General features: G+C 35.1%; 1 protein-coding gene across 1 annotated transcript in view; it reads left to right on the forward strand.

Annotated features, from left to right (window-relative positions):
- Window positions 1-14,159, forward strand: part of LOC120354269 — a 56,634-nt gene extending 42,475 nt beyond the window's left edge. Inside the window, exons 6-8 of the mRNA XM_039441164.1 lie at window positions 3,930-4,133; window positions 5,844-6,012; window positions 13,944-14,159. Coding sequence (XP_039297098.1) covers window positions 3,930-4,133; window positions 5,844-6,012; window positions 13,944-14,159 — 589 coding nt within the window. The remainder of the gene's footprint in view (window positions 1-3,929; window positions 4,134-5,843; window positions 6,013-13,943) is intronic.
- The last annotated feature ends 380 nt before the right edge of the window (window positions 14,160-14,539 follow it).

Genomic DNA, 14,539 nt, shown 5'->3' on the forward strand with positions numbered 1-14,539 from the left:
GTTGGAATAGAGTCTATCAACCAGAAAATACTTGTTGGAGCTGCATATCTCCCACCACGTTACAATTTAAAGAAAAATGATTATACCAGTATTCTTCATCAGCTTGGAGATAGATTCATAGTGGGTGGAGATTTTAATGCCAAGCATAAGGATTGGGGTTCAGGACTCACAACTACCAAAGGAAAAGAACTCAGAGAGGCTATCCAGGAGCTGGGCTGCGAATTCCATTCAACAGGGACACCTACTTATTGGCCAACAGATTTGAATAAAACTCCAGATCTTCTAGATTTCTTCATAACAAAGAGAATATCCAGTAATTTTATTGACATTGAAGAGAGCTTTGACCTGGATTCTGATCATTCAGCTGTAATTCTCACACTCAGTGAATGAATAATAAAGAAAGAAGACAGACCAATGTTAGTCAACAGAACAACAGACTGGGAAGCTTTCAAAGTGGATTTGGAGAATGAAATCAACTTGAATATTCCACTTAGAACAGCTGAGCAGTTAGATGAAGCCGCAGAAAATTTAATGTGGCAAATACAGAAATCAGCCTGGAAAAACACTAGACAATACACCAGGAAAACAAAAGGATGCAATTACCCACTGGAGATTCGACAACTTGTTTTAGAGAAACGAAGGGCAAGAAGAATATGGCAACAAACTCGTGATCCTGCTGACAAAAATATATTGAATAACAAAACACAACAATTGAGAAGAGAGATAAGGAAACTAACTAAGGAGTCCATTAATAACTACCTTCAAAATTTGACAGCTGATGCCAGTACAGATTATTCATTATGGAAAGCAACAAAAAGAATTAAGTGACCGATATCACAATCCCCTCCAATCAGAAAACCAGATGGTACTTGGGCAAGAAATAACAGAGGAAAGGCAGATATATTTGCTAATCATCTAGAAGAAATCTTTCAGCCAAACAACATTCAATCTGAAATTGATCTTGAAGAAGATATAATAGATGATTTAGATACAGAGATTGATCTAGTTTCTATAAATGAGGTTCAAGAAGAAATAAAAAATAATCTGAATACCAAAAAAGCACCTGGGTTTGATCTGATTACAGGTGAAATCTTGAAGAAACTTCCAAGGAAAGGTATTATCATGCTAACATATTTATTCAATGCATCACTCCGATTACAGCATTTTCCTTCAATTTGGAAGGTGGCAGAAGTCATTATGCTGCAAAAGCCTGGGAAATGTCCTCAAGAAGCAAAATCATACTGCCCAATATCTCTCCTACCTGTAATTTCAAAGCTTTTTGAGGAATTGCTAATGAAGAGATTGGCTCCCATCATAAGTAGCAGGAATCTGATACCAGCCCATCAATTTGGTTTCAGGCAGAAGCACTCAACCCTGGACCAAGTACATAGAATCACTAATGTAATAGAGAATTCATTAGAGAAAAAATGTATATATGCTCAGTAATCTTCCTTGATGTGGCACAGGCATTTGACAAAGTGTGGCATGAAGGACTGATCAATAAACTCAATAAAATTCTTCCCACTCCACTTGTAAAACTTTTAAAATCATACATCACTAACAGATTGTTCAGAGTAAAACAAGGTGATGACGTCTCTGAATTAAAGGAATAAATAGGGGCTGGAGTTCCACTAGGTAATGTTCTTGGACCAGTTCTTTATGTGCTGTACACAAGCGATCTTCCTGAATTGGATGCAGTGACAATTGCTACTTTTGCTGATGATACTGCAATACTGGCAGAAGGGGAGACAGTACAAGAAGCAGCCACAAAACTACAGAATGCAAGCAACAAATTCAGTGACTGGACAAAGAAATGGAGAATCCAATTGAATGAGTGAAGTCCATTCATATCAACTTCACAAACAAAAATATCAATGATCCGATTCGTATAAATCTAAATGGGAATGTAGTACCACACAGCAACACAGCAAAATACCTTGGAATGACTCTTGACGCCAAGTTGAAATGGAAAGAGCATATCAAGATGAAAAGGAGTGAACTGGGACTCAAATACAGTAAAATCTATTGGCTGTTGGGCAGACAATCACAACTCTCATTGGACAACAAAATATTGATTTATAAACAAATTCTAAAACCTGTCTGGACATATGGAATTATTCAGGTTTGGGGCTGCTCTAGAACATCTAACATCAATCAGATTCAAACATTCCAAAACAAAGTACTGTGGAACATGGTGAATGCGCCCTGGTACATAAGGAACAGCGATTTGCACTGAGATCTACACATCCCCTATGTGACCAGTGAAATAAGACGATTGGCAGCCCATCATGAGTCACGTCTTCATCAACACGACAACACTGAAGTCATCCAACTCCTAGACAGCACTGAACTCACAAGGAGGTTGAAGAGAACAAAGCCCTTCGAGTTGGTGAAGTGCTAGTGAAGTGGAAAAAGTATAAATTAAGTAAATGTGTAGCGGAAGAATTTAAAGTAGAAGAATTAAAGATTAGAACTGTAGGCTTCACTGGAAGACTTTAGCAATAAAAATTAATATTCTAGGATAAGAAATAAGAGAACAAAATTAATGGTTAGTCCTAGTGACTAGTTTTAATAGAAGTAATAAATATATAAATAAATATACTATTTGAGAATAGTGTCGAATCTCAAAGAGTAGATCAAAATATGAATGATGAATGACACACCTCAATCTGTTACTTGAAAAGAGCACATATCATACTTATGCCAATACATTCGAGAAGTGCCACTTTCAACCTACTTTCTGAGTTTTGTCATTTGTGACATATGGAATCATCTATTTTATTTAGAAATGAAGAATAAGCTTCCAGCATTTTCAAAGAAATGAATATTCATATTTCTATTGTGATGCTCCTACATTATTTGTATTGATTGCTGTGATTTTAACAATTGGGGGCTCCACCACTTCCCAGTTGGAGAGTAAGTATCACAAATGACTGGAGTTGCCTTGCTTAGATAGTAGAACAGAACTATTAGCTGGAATTTTTTTTTCTAAATATGGGATAAGTCCTCAGGTTTCATCATAAATTTGACAAGGATATGAAAGAGACACATAATTTATTGATTTAAAAACTGTTAATAGGAGTGAGAATTATTGAGAAGAGAAAAGTAACTATGTTGAATTATTTATAATTATTAAAAATTTATTATTATTATAATTATCCATTTATTATATCAATTTGTTTCATTTGAATAAAGTTGATTTGATGATTTCACATTGAAAAAATCATTCAAGGGAATGAGTTTAACATTTATCCTAGTGATCGAATGAACATCAAGATTTTACATACATAATTGAACCAGAAAAAAAATTAGAATATTGATTCTGAATAAATAGATTTAATATTGAATCCAATGATACCACATCCTTGGTCACCTTAGCAAACCAGGGGGAATACCCAGGTCCTGGGCAGTTATAGTCTTCAGGAAGCACAAACACGTCTTGATCAACTCGAAAAATGGAGAAATTAGGAAAATCTAATATGAAAATGCCAGCCGGTGGGGAAAATTGAAAGTTCCACTACTCTGAAGCCACTTTCTGGTGATCTGGATTCTATCATTAATTAGGAAAAATGAAAATAATTTTATATCTTGATGTGCTTGATAAACTGTAAAAAGTAATATTGTTCATGACACATTAATTTCCTATAGAGGGGATTGAAGTAGGTGAAATGTGTATGTTCTATGTTCTGAAGCACTCCCTTGCTGAATTTGAATTCTCTGGTGCATCCTTCAACTTGACCTAACCCAATCTAATCCTACCTACCCACCCCTTTCCCTTCAAGTCACCCATTGCCACCATAAAATTCCCCCAAAAAAGTGTTGTGACACTATTCTTACAGATGAGCAATATTTCTAAGAAATTGAATATATTTGTTGAAGAGGGAACATTGATTTCCAATTTCTATACTGAATAACCTTTTCTGCAACAGGTATGTGCCTCACATACTCAAGAAAGGGGAAATATATCCCCTGCCAAACACTGATGTTCCAACCAGAGAGCATATTTCAAGAGATTATCAATGGAATGGTGAACAGTATGAGCATTTCAAAAATGAGAAGGACCAAAAGAAAACAATGCGTCTAGAAGTGAATGGAGAATCAAATTTGGCAGCAAACCAGTCACAAGTTATCATGTGAGTAGTGATGAGTGATCGAATGGATGTAGTAAAAAAACCTTCTATTGCATCTACTGAAAATATACACAAATTTTTTACAATCAAATCTGTGATAAATAAGGATACTAATAGTTCATAATTCAATTCAAACCTTCACTTCCTCTTTTTCTCCTTACAATATCATTATTACAAAAATTCATAAACAAATCATTAATCTCTTGTTGTATGTATACAATTTATTTAAACATCAACTATCCAAAATCAACATTCCCTTCAAGAATAGAATTTGAAAGGATTCATGATAAATTAATTGGGGAAACTATTTGATTGGTTAGAATTGAAGTGGATGATACTATAATATATAATTGGGGGAGTTTTTTTTTTTAAAGTCCATTTTTCATGAAGAATTCAATGATATTATTCTTTGATCAACCCTATGACCACCCATTAACCCAGCATCCATCAACCTAATGAATATCATCGAAACATAATTTATAAATATTGGGGAACCAAGCTTCACTCTGGAGTGTGAAAGCATAGTAAATTTGTAATAAAAGATTGAATTTATAGTTTATATTTATTTATTCATTTTCTCAATCATACAATTATTTCTACAGTTATATGAGGAGGCACAACAGGCTTTAGTCCAGAACTTTTCAAATTTATGGCACAGTGCAAATCAAAATCTAGTTTAAGCTACTATCACTTATCAAAATAACAATTTATACACACTTCAAAAAACAAACACATCATCAATTACAAATCGATATACTATAAATTTGATTTAGAACAATATACTATGTTTGCTACAATAGTTGTCAATATACTATGTACTATTCTATACTGACAGCATCTAGTTACTATTTTGGACTTACTGAAGTGAACATGTTTTCCGAAAAAAAGAAATAAATGAAATTAGGGTTCTCTTGCTGAATTTTTCTCCTTGTGAGATCAGCTAAATGATCCCACACATTCACTTGTTCACTCACTTTGACAATCAAATTGTTCACAATTGACATACAGAATAACAAAAATTCCAGCTGTACTTCCAAGGACGTATTTATCCTTTTTATGACCTTCAGCAAGTTATTCCAGGGTAGAGACCTAGTGCAATTGAATTCTTATATTATAAACCTACTTTGTTCAAAATTTCGTGAAAATTGTTAGAGCTGTTTTCAAAATCCATTGAATATGAATATATATCCCTATAACAAGATTACCATATAACCAGATAACCACATAACCAAATAAATATATACAGAAATTGCTTACTTGATATAATAGGATATAATAGAGGAAAGAGTCAGCTTATATACATATACTGGATAGGAAATTCACAAGTGCATCATCATCACAACTGAACTACTGACCTGATGAGCTTGAAATTCCGCATATAGATTCTTTAATTACCAAATATGGTTATGGACCTATTTAAACTCTTCAAGATTTCAGTATGTTAAGTTGACAGTTGAACTAGTACTCAATTAGACCCTTGTGGAGCATATGTTTTACCTGCTCAAGTCCATGAGAAATTACTTCTTACAAAGCTCTTTCTCAAAGATGGATTGGTCTGATGCTCTATCCTTCACTAATCACTCCCACCATCATCACCATGATCACATGTACATTATGGGTGTGATGACATGTGTTTCTGTTGTACATTGTTTTTTATCATCAAGTTTATTATTCGAACAGTACAAAAGTTGTGGAATTCGGACTTCTTTCTAGCTGTAAAGCAGAAGAAACATTAGTAGAGAGATTTCCTTTCTTCAAAATCATGAAAGAAACAACAGAGATTGAATCAATGTCATCGGATACAGACAGGACCTTCAATGAGAAATATTTTGACAACATGAAGAGCGAGAAGTGGCTTTGCAGAGAAATACTGAGAGAAAATGTGAGTAAAACTGGAAAGAGAACCTTCTCTCAAGGTGAGTACACTCTATTGGGCATTGACACGTTGTTTTCACTCCCCATCAGTTGATGTTATTCTCATCATATTATCACAGCATCTCACTGATTCTTTGAAAATACAAACATGATGGGCCATATGAATAAAAACTAAGCATATGCTCAAGAGCATGAGCATGAGGTTTTGCTCATGAGCATTAGGTAGAAGCATAAGCATTTGCTGATTTTTATATGAATAAGCTTCACCTTATACTCCTTCCTTATGCTCCTGAACTCTGGAGCAAATGATCATGTATTTTTAAGATTTTTCATCAGCTGATTGGCCTCAGGCCTACTTTGTTTCTATAGTGAAATTCTATAATGTGTTAAATAAGCGCTAAATATGCAAGTATGGAGCCTGCTTGTGTTTGATGGTCTGCTCTGTTCTCTATCTATGAAGTATGAATTGAGTTCTAGGTTAGTTGAGCTCTGAATTTTGAAATAAGAGCATGAAAAAATGTCATCCCTATAATAATCTCAAAATACTTCTTATAATATTGTCTACACTCTCATCTTTCTTAAATGCCTATTTCCTATTCTGTGATGGCTATGTTTATATCCCGTAGGTATCTTTTGTATTTATTCTTTTGTAAGAATAATGGTGAAATATATAGGCTATCATGATTAAATCTTAAAAGAGTTTTATAGTTCTCAACTATTGGTTGTGATTGTATCTGGTATAGTTTCATCTTCCTCTCAAGAATTGCTCCAGTTTGCAAATGCTCAACTTTATTCATACAAATTTGAGTATAAGCTCCTACTTCTGAACTAATGTTCAAACTATTTTTTTGATGAGCAAAAAGTTATGCTCATTTATTCATGGAAATGAAGCATATGCTCAATATTTCCAGAGTAAATATAAATAATATACGTCCCACTGTAGTTAACACATTTAATAAAGATTTTACAGCATTAACAACGTGCAAACGCCAATTTGAGTATCAAACAAGTAAGTTGACGAATAAGATCCTGGGAGACTTAATCAATACAAAAATAACAAACTAAACTCAATTCAATAAGGGAATGGATGAAAATGAATTATTACTTTGAAATTCTCAATTTATAAACAAAATATACTTTTCAATTTCTTTTAAATACCGTACGTTTAATGTTATCAATAATGTTTATTGAAGTGTGCAAATGTCCACCAATCTATTTTGAAATTCTAGTGCTATTCAAAATATTTGAGGTATCTTGGTTATATTATATGATAAATTTTTCCATGATGAATTTATTTGTCTATCTGTATCGTACTGGTCTGGATTATATTAGAAAGAGCTGTTTTAATTCTAAAATCATGTTAAAATATAGGTGAGGAATGTTTTGAACTCGTGGCTAGAGCACAAGATCTCTTTTTCTAGCCACGCCAATTATTCAACTACAAATTATTTATTCATTTTCATGTAAAACTGTTGTTTATCGGTGAATGAAATATTAAATGCTCAACTCATATGGCCCAATAAATGTGGTGGATTAATAATACATCAGCGGTTGAAAAGAGAGGAACGTAGAGTGGGAACAATATCATTCCATAAGATGATAATGTGTGAATAGCAGAAGGAGTCTGGTGAGGTCAAGTCACAGATCATAGATCTGAGAAGAGTCCATATTGAAATTGAATATTGATTATACATCATTGCATAAAAACTATTGAAACTTGACAATTATTAAATCATTTCTCTGTGCATTTACATTTTTTTTCAAGTACTTGGATTAATTGATGTAATTCAACATCCGTAGATTCCCATTCATCAACAGAATAAATGTTTCATTCTTACTAACTATTATTGTATTGAAAAATGTTTTTCTTGATTTCAGAACTCATGGCTGGAGCTTAAGGCTTCTTTCTCTGGTCATGCAAAAAACTATTGTATTCCAATGATTCCTCTTGCATTTGGCAATGAATCCATTACAGTATTATGGAAAAAATTATTTAAAAAAATTGAACTGAGTTTCTATTGAAATAACAGTCTACTGAATTCAACCATTGAATAAGAATGGAGGAAGTATTAATGTGCATAGACCTACATACTAGAGCAGGCCATTCGTCCCTACTATTGAACAACTTTGTCCATCTACTTTGGCAGTTGACACTGAGGAAACACAAGCAACCATGTCATTGAATGCGCTCTGTATTGAATGGTAGTTCCACCTGCTTCGACATTTTTATGCTGCATATTTAGCCCAGTCAAGGAAGTGTTATAGAGGGAAAAGTTTGGAAGACAATTTTTGACCCCGCAGTTCTGTTTAGGGTAGTGACGAGGTAAACATATCACAAGTCCCCACCCCTTCCCAATGTGCTAAGGGGGTGGGGGTGGTTTGTAGGTACCATTTTTTCGTTTCTCGCATGAGACTCGAACATTATGCATTTGTTCACATAGTCATAGTTATGTCTAGTACAGACATGACTATCCCATAAGAAATTAAAGCTTACATAATTTTCTACAATATTGATCAAACAACTTTTTCTATATCTCTTTCACTTTTCCAGATATCCGCTCCAAAAGATCCATGTTGATGGAAAAATCCATGCTGATCATAAGCTTATAGAGCATCGAATTCTCTTCAATTTGATGTATAATTTCACAAGTTTACGCACATCCCCACGACTGTTGCAGCAGCTTCAGTGTTGAGTGTGAGATCTTCAGTTATGCAAAACTAGACCAATTTACAAAGGAATTTAGAGAGAATGTTTTGAACACAATTTTTGACTTCGCAGCTTTGTTGGGACCAATTAGGGGGTGAACATATCAAAAGTCACCACCTCTTGTGATAAAGGGATGAGGGTGGTTCAAAAGTTGCATTTTTCAAAAGTTGCATTCTTCAAAAGTTGCATTCTTCAAAAGTTACAGTTATGTATGTTTGGCTTACACACTCATATTTTGAGAAAAATGCGATCAACCGACATGACTAACTATTCGAGATTAGAGCTTGATAGATTTTCTACAATATTTGTTTCATGGTGATTTGTGATATCTCCAACAGTTTTCGAGATATACGCTCTTAAATGTGTAAAATTGTCAGAATAACAGCTTTTAATCCTATTCTTTGATGTTTCAGGGCCTACAGCTCTCCAACAATGTATCGTAAAAATGAATGCTCACCATAGATTTATAGAGCTTTGTTCTCTCTCCAATTCGATGTATTATTTTACTACTTAATTTTATCCTTCTATTGTTATAGCAGATTCAATTTGGGGGGTGTAACTAAAAAAGTTATAAGAGCAAACATAGCAAAAAATCGAAGAAAAATGTGTTTTTTTCAAAAATGTCAAATCTTTTAGAGTGGATATCTCGAAAAGTGAAAGAGACATGAAAAAAGTTGTAAGATCAATATTGTAGGAAATTATGTAAGCTTTAATTTCTTATGGGATAGTCATGTCTGTAAGATGCATAATTCTTGAGCTATGTGCGAGAAACTAAGAAATGGTACCTTTGAACCACCCCCACCCCCTTATCAAAGTGGGTAGGGGTGGGGACTTTCGATATGTTTAACTCCTCGTCACCACTATGAACAGGACTGCGGGGTCAAAAATTGTCTTCCAAACTTTTCCCTCTATACTCTTTTTCGACCATTCATTGCCTATAGTGAGATCCATGTTCTAATGACAGTGGATTAAGATGGGAAAACAGCGTTGCCGATTCTCTGCCTTGATTAATTATCTTTATTCATTGTCAAAAACAGATTTGCCATCGTTGCGGAGCAAGAAAAGGTTAGTACTACCTGCTTTGTCGAATGATAGACAAGGATAGCAACACCAAAGTTGATCAAATACTGTCATTATAACATGGACCTCACTATAGACTAATTGACTTCAAACAGAAACACAATGTATTTTCCCTCCCCCTTCTTAGTATTTACTTTACTCCCTGAAACATGATAATAATGTGTTACTTCTCGCCTTCGATATGAAAAAACAGGAAAACTCCCTAGGAAGTGAAGTGACTGCATTCAAATAGCATGATAAACATCTCTATTTTCGAAACTTACATTGGAAAGTTGATGCTCAGATGAGGAAAAATAATGCAATGACTGTCATTGAGACAATTGAATTTGATATAACTCAACTGGAAATATGATCAACTTATTAAATATATTATGCCTGTATGATATTACATATACTCAATATTAGTTGATGGTATAAATGAATTCATTTTTTTGTAGTATCTTATGCTACTGAAAATACCAGTAAATGGATATTTTTCATCTGCTACACAATCTGGAAAATGTGAACTGAAGTCAGCCATTGTTCCAAGCTGATCATTATTACAACTTTTGCTGATAGATAGTGCTATCAGCAGAGTCGCCAGCCTTTTTTTATTCAGCAGAATCTCCTTCTTTTTATATTTTAGGTTATGTTGTGAGAGACAACATTGTCACCATGAATGTGAGTTTTTAAAATGATTTGATTTGCAGTTTCTATACATAGGCTAATGTAGATTAAGGAAAACGTTGTGTGGATCGAGAGTGAGAATTTTTTTTCCCTCAGGGATTTGTTGCCTTGGCTTCACCTCAGGCATCAAACTTTCCCCTTACCGGGGAAACGTTTTTTTCCCACTTCAGATATACAAATAACTATTCTATTGGCAATTCAAATATGATTAGATATCTAAAACAAATTATATCTAGCACATTTCAAATCAACAAAATCAGTTAATTATAGCAGGCTACCTCGAAAATAGTGAGAGAAATTGCAGTTGCACAGAGGTTATTGGGTATGCGCATGCGCTAACGTGGGTGCTTGTGTTTCCCCAGTGTCAAGTGCCAAAGTAGATGGACAAAGTTGAATGATAGTACATGACCTGTTTAGTATGTAGGTCTATGCACCTTTATACTCTCTTCATTCATATTCTATAGAGGAATCGAGTGGATTGTAATATTTATAGAATCTAAGTTCAAAAGGCAATATGGATTTACATCTATGAAGCCTGATCAGACCTGACTATTTCTGCATATTCACTCACTTTCATCATATTAATTATCAATCATCATCCTCCTTTTTCTCCTAGTCTTTCTCCTTTGTCACCACCTCCTCCTACTATTCAACCGTTACTTAGTAACCTACTATACTCTGTACAAAATAATCTCTGACTTTGAGAGGGAAATACACAGCAAAGATGGCATACAGAGGTAGGGATGGGAAAGTAGCAAAGCTACCGCTCTTGACTGGCCAGCATTCTCTAATTTCTCGTGAGTAATGATTCAATGATTCAACGATATAATGATTTTATTTAGGTCAAAGTACATCAGTACATGAGCCAGGTCACATACAACATCCATTATGAATAAATTACAATATACAATGTCAGCTTTCAAAAAGTCCATTGTCTCATTGTCGTTATGTGATAACTATTTTCACTATGTCCAACTTATATTAATCATATAATATGTCCCCTTCTATTACCAATATAATATCATGATACACAATATAATAATAATATCATAATATTTATTATGTTCGATTTAATATAAAAATTTCACCAAGTAATAAAGTATTAGCCATCGAATAGCATCAACAAACAAGTAAAGTACATCCCATAGAATAATAAATCACATCCCAAAATCTACTTCCCACTATGCTTAACAATGTAACCCTCACAGCCACTCATTTCAAAAAACTCACCAATTCTATAAAAAGGGGTATCCAAGAGTCATTTTTTGACCATGCTGGCAAATAAGCTACTTGGCAAGAACCTAACTCTCTCCGGTAGGTGGTTATAGAATTTCACATCGGAAAGAGGGAGACAAGATGAAATCTTGTTTAGTTTATTCCTATAGACATGCAGATCTGCACAATGTCTGTAAGTATTAAAGTATTATAATTATGTATATCCTCATTTCTAGTCAAATTGGATTCATCCTTTTTTATAGCTAACAGTGATTGAGAAATATACACATTTGAAACAGTCAAAATTTTACAATGCAGAAGAGGCTTACATTGCTCAAGATGAGGAACACCACAAAACACGCAAATGACTTTTTTCTGGAGGATCAATACTCTGTCCACCTTGCTTTGGTGACACCATAGTTTCACACCATAAATTAGAAGAGAATGAGAAAAAGCATGGTAGGTCATCCTTGTGGATTCAAATATCATTTCCATTTCAAGGCGTCTCAGCAGAAATATTACTCTGCTAAGCATGGAGCGCAAATCATCTTTATTCTCCCCAACACAGCTCGAGATCAAGAACAAAGCTCAGAAGTCTAACACATGCATAACTACCAAGAGTACCTCTAGCTGGGCTGAAAGTGATAGCCTGTGTTTTCTCGTTATTCAATGTCAACCCATTCTTTACAAACCACCTGGCAGTCACCTCCAGCAAATCATCCACCTGCGCTCTAGTCATATCTGCATTGGGATCACTAGCAAACAAAGTGGTGTCATCAGCATACATGATAACTTTGCCAGACAACTCAAAATGTAGGTCGTGGATAGCTACTATAAAAAGGAAAGGGCCCAAAATGCAACCCTGGGGTACACCGTGCTTAACAGCTGTGGAAGATGGAACCCTTCCATTCCAACTGACCACCTGTTTCCTGCCTGACAGATAGGAGCCAAGCATTCTCAGTGGATCAGGCTCTAGTCCATATCTTTCGAATTTTTAGCAAAATGCTATGTGAAATACAATTGAATGCTCTTGAAAGATAACACAGCAGAACAGGGGTGGATTGTCTCAACTCGAAAGGCCTTAGAATTACCTGAAGAAGAGTCTCCACTGCTAAACTTGTATACTTACCCTTTCTGAACCCAAACTGAGTAGAAACCAAAAGCCCATGTCTCTCAAAGTGGTCAAAAACTTGCTCCAGCATGACAGCCTCATAAACCTTGCTGAATATTGTAATCATGGATACAGGTCTGAAACTGCCTACCTCATTAGGAGTGCCTTTCTTGTGAATGGGAACCGCTTTTGAGGTTCTGAGCACATCTGGGAAGACTCCTCCACTGGAGCAAACATTAATAAGGAATGCCAGCAATGGTGCCAAAGTATCTATCACTCTTTTCAAAAATATACCTGACATATTGTAGACATCACTGCTTGTGGTAGACTTGAAGCCCTTGACCAATCTTAGAATATCCTTCACACTCACCTGTCTCCACTGAAATGACTAATTGAGGGAACACTCACTCACTATGCCATTGAGTGGGACCCATGAAATTATTCACAAGATTATCAACTGAGCCCAAAAAATACTGATTGGAATCCTCAGCTGTTGCAAAATCAGTGGAGGGGAGAGAGGACTGGAGCCTTCTTCCCCGAGCAGCCTTACAGGGATTTGCAGAATTAGCCACGAGCAATCCAAGTGCCTCCTGTTTGGCATTTCTTAATTTCTATATGTTATGCCCTCTTATCTTAGACAGAATAGGATGGAAATGAGGCCAATACTCACAGATGTCACTTACAGTATTCAAGCGGTCATGTTGAACTCACAGAGTCTCCTGTCTGGAATCCTCCAGTCAACTGACTCTAATCGACACAATAACAATAGACTGCACTTCTTCCTATAACTCTATTCATCACAGTAATTTGCTGATCTCGGTCCATTTCTCTGTGCCAAATGTCCCTTCAAGAAAATGCTATTTTTCAGGGAGTATATTTAACAAGGAATGCAGGCAAGCAGAGCGAGTCTGCTGTTCTTATCTCAGGATGATTCAGCCAGGGGTCAGAGCTCCCTGGCTAGACAGATGAAGCAAGTGAAGCGAGCCTGCTGGCTATAAACTTACCACAAGTGGATTTTTTTGAATACTTTGAGTTTCCCAGCATTCCAGAAAACCGTAGTATTTTTCTATTCCAAAACCATAGTAGCCTATTTATTTCATCCATTACAATTTTTGTGGACTGAGATGAACTTTGATCGAATCTGCTTTGTGTTCGTTAGAGAGCTTCCACCACTTCTTCACCGACTGAGATTGTCCGAGTTATAACCAAGCAAACCCTGAAGAGACCCAATGATATTCGTGTAATAGAGCACACACCACTGGATAGGCTATGGTTTGAAATGTACAATAACGAGTATCAGACAAAAATGGAAGGAATCAGATACTATCAAAAGGAAGGAGAGAAGTTTAAATTGTACAATAATTTGAGTGAGTGAATGTCCTGTAATATTTCATTTTTCAGTTTATTTGAATATCATAGTTTCCAGTGATATTTATCACATGTTCAGAAAAATGAGAAATTATTATTGAGAAGGATGCTTCAATCTTCGATTAATAATAAACAGATAATTCAAAGCAGGAGAGTGAAGAGGATTTCATTTCTCCTTGAAATGTCAAACAGAGGAACAAATTATATTAATTCTTTATTGAAAATTTCTCCAACTTCCCAATTAGACTGATGGTAAGAAAAAGGGGAAAATTAATACCCATATCGATTCTGAAATGATCTGTCTCAGGAATTTTGACTGCAGGTACTCAATCCTAGAAAAGTGATGATAGAAAGTAGAGTTTTTTCTGAGAGAATGTTCTTATTTTG

Source organism: Nilaparvata lugens, chromosome 14 (assembly GCF_014356525.2).
Source record: "Nilaparvata lugens isolate BPH chromosome 14, ASM1435652v1, whole genome shotgun sequence".
Classification (NCBI taxonomy): domain Eukaryota; kingdom Metazoa; phylum Arthropoda; class Insecta; order Hemiptera; family Delphacidae; genus Nilaparvata; species Nilaparvata lugens.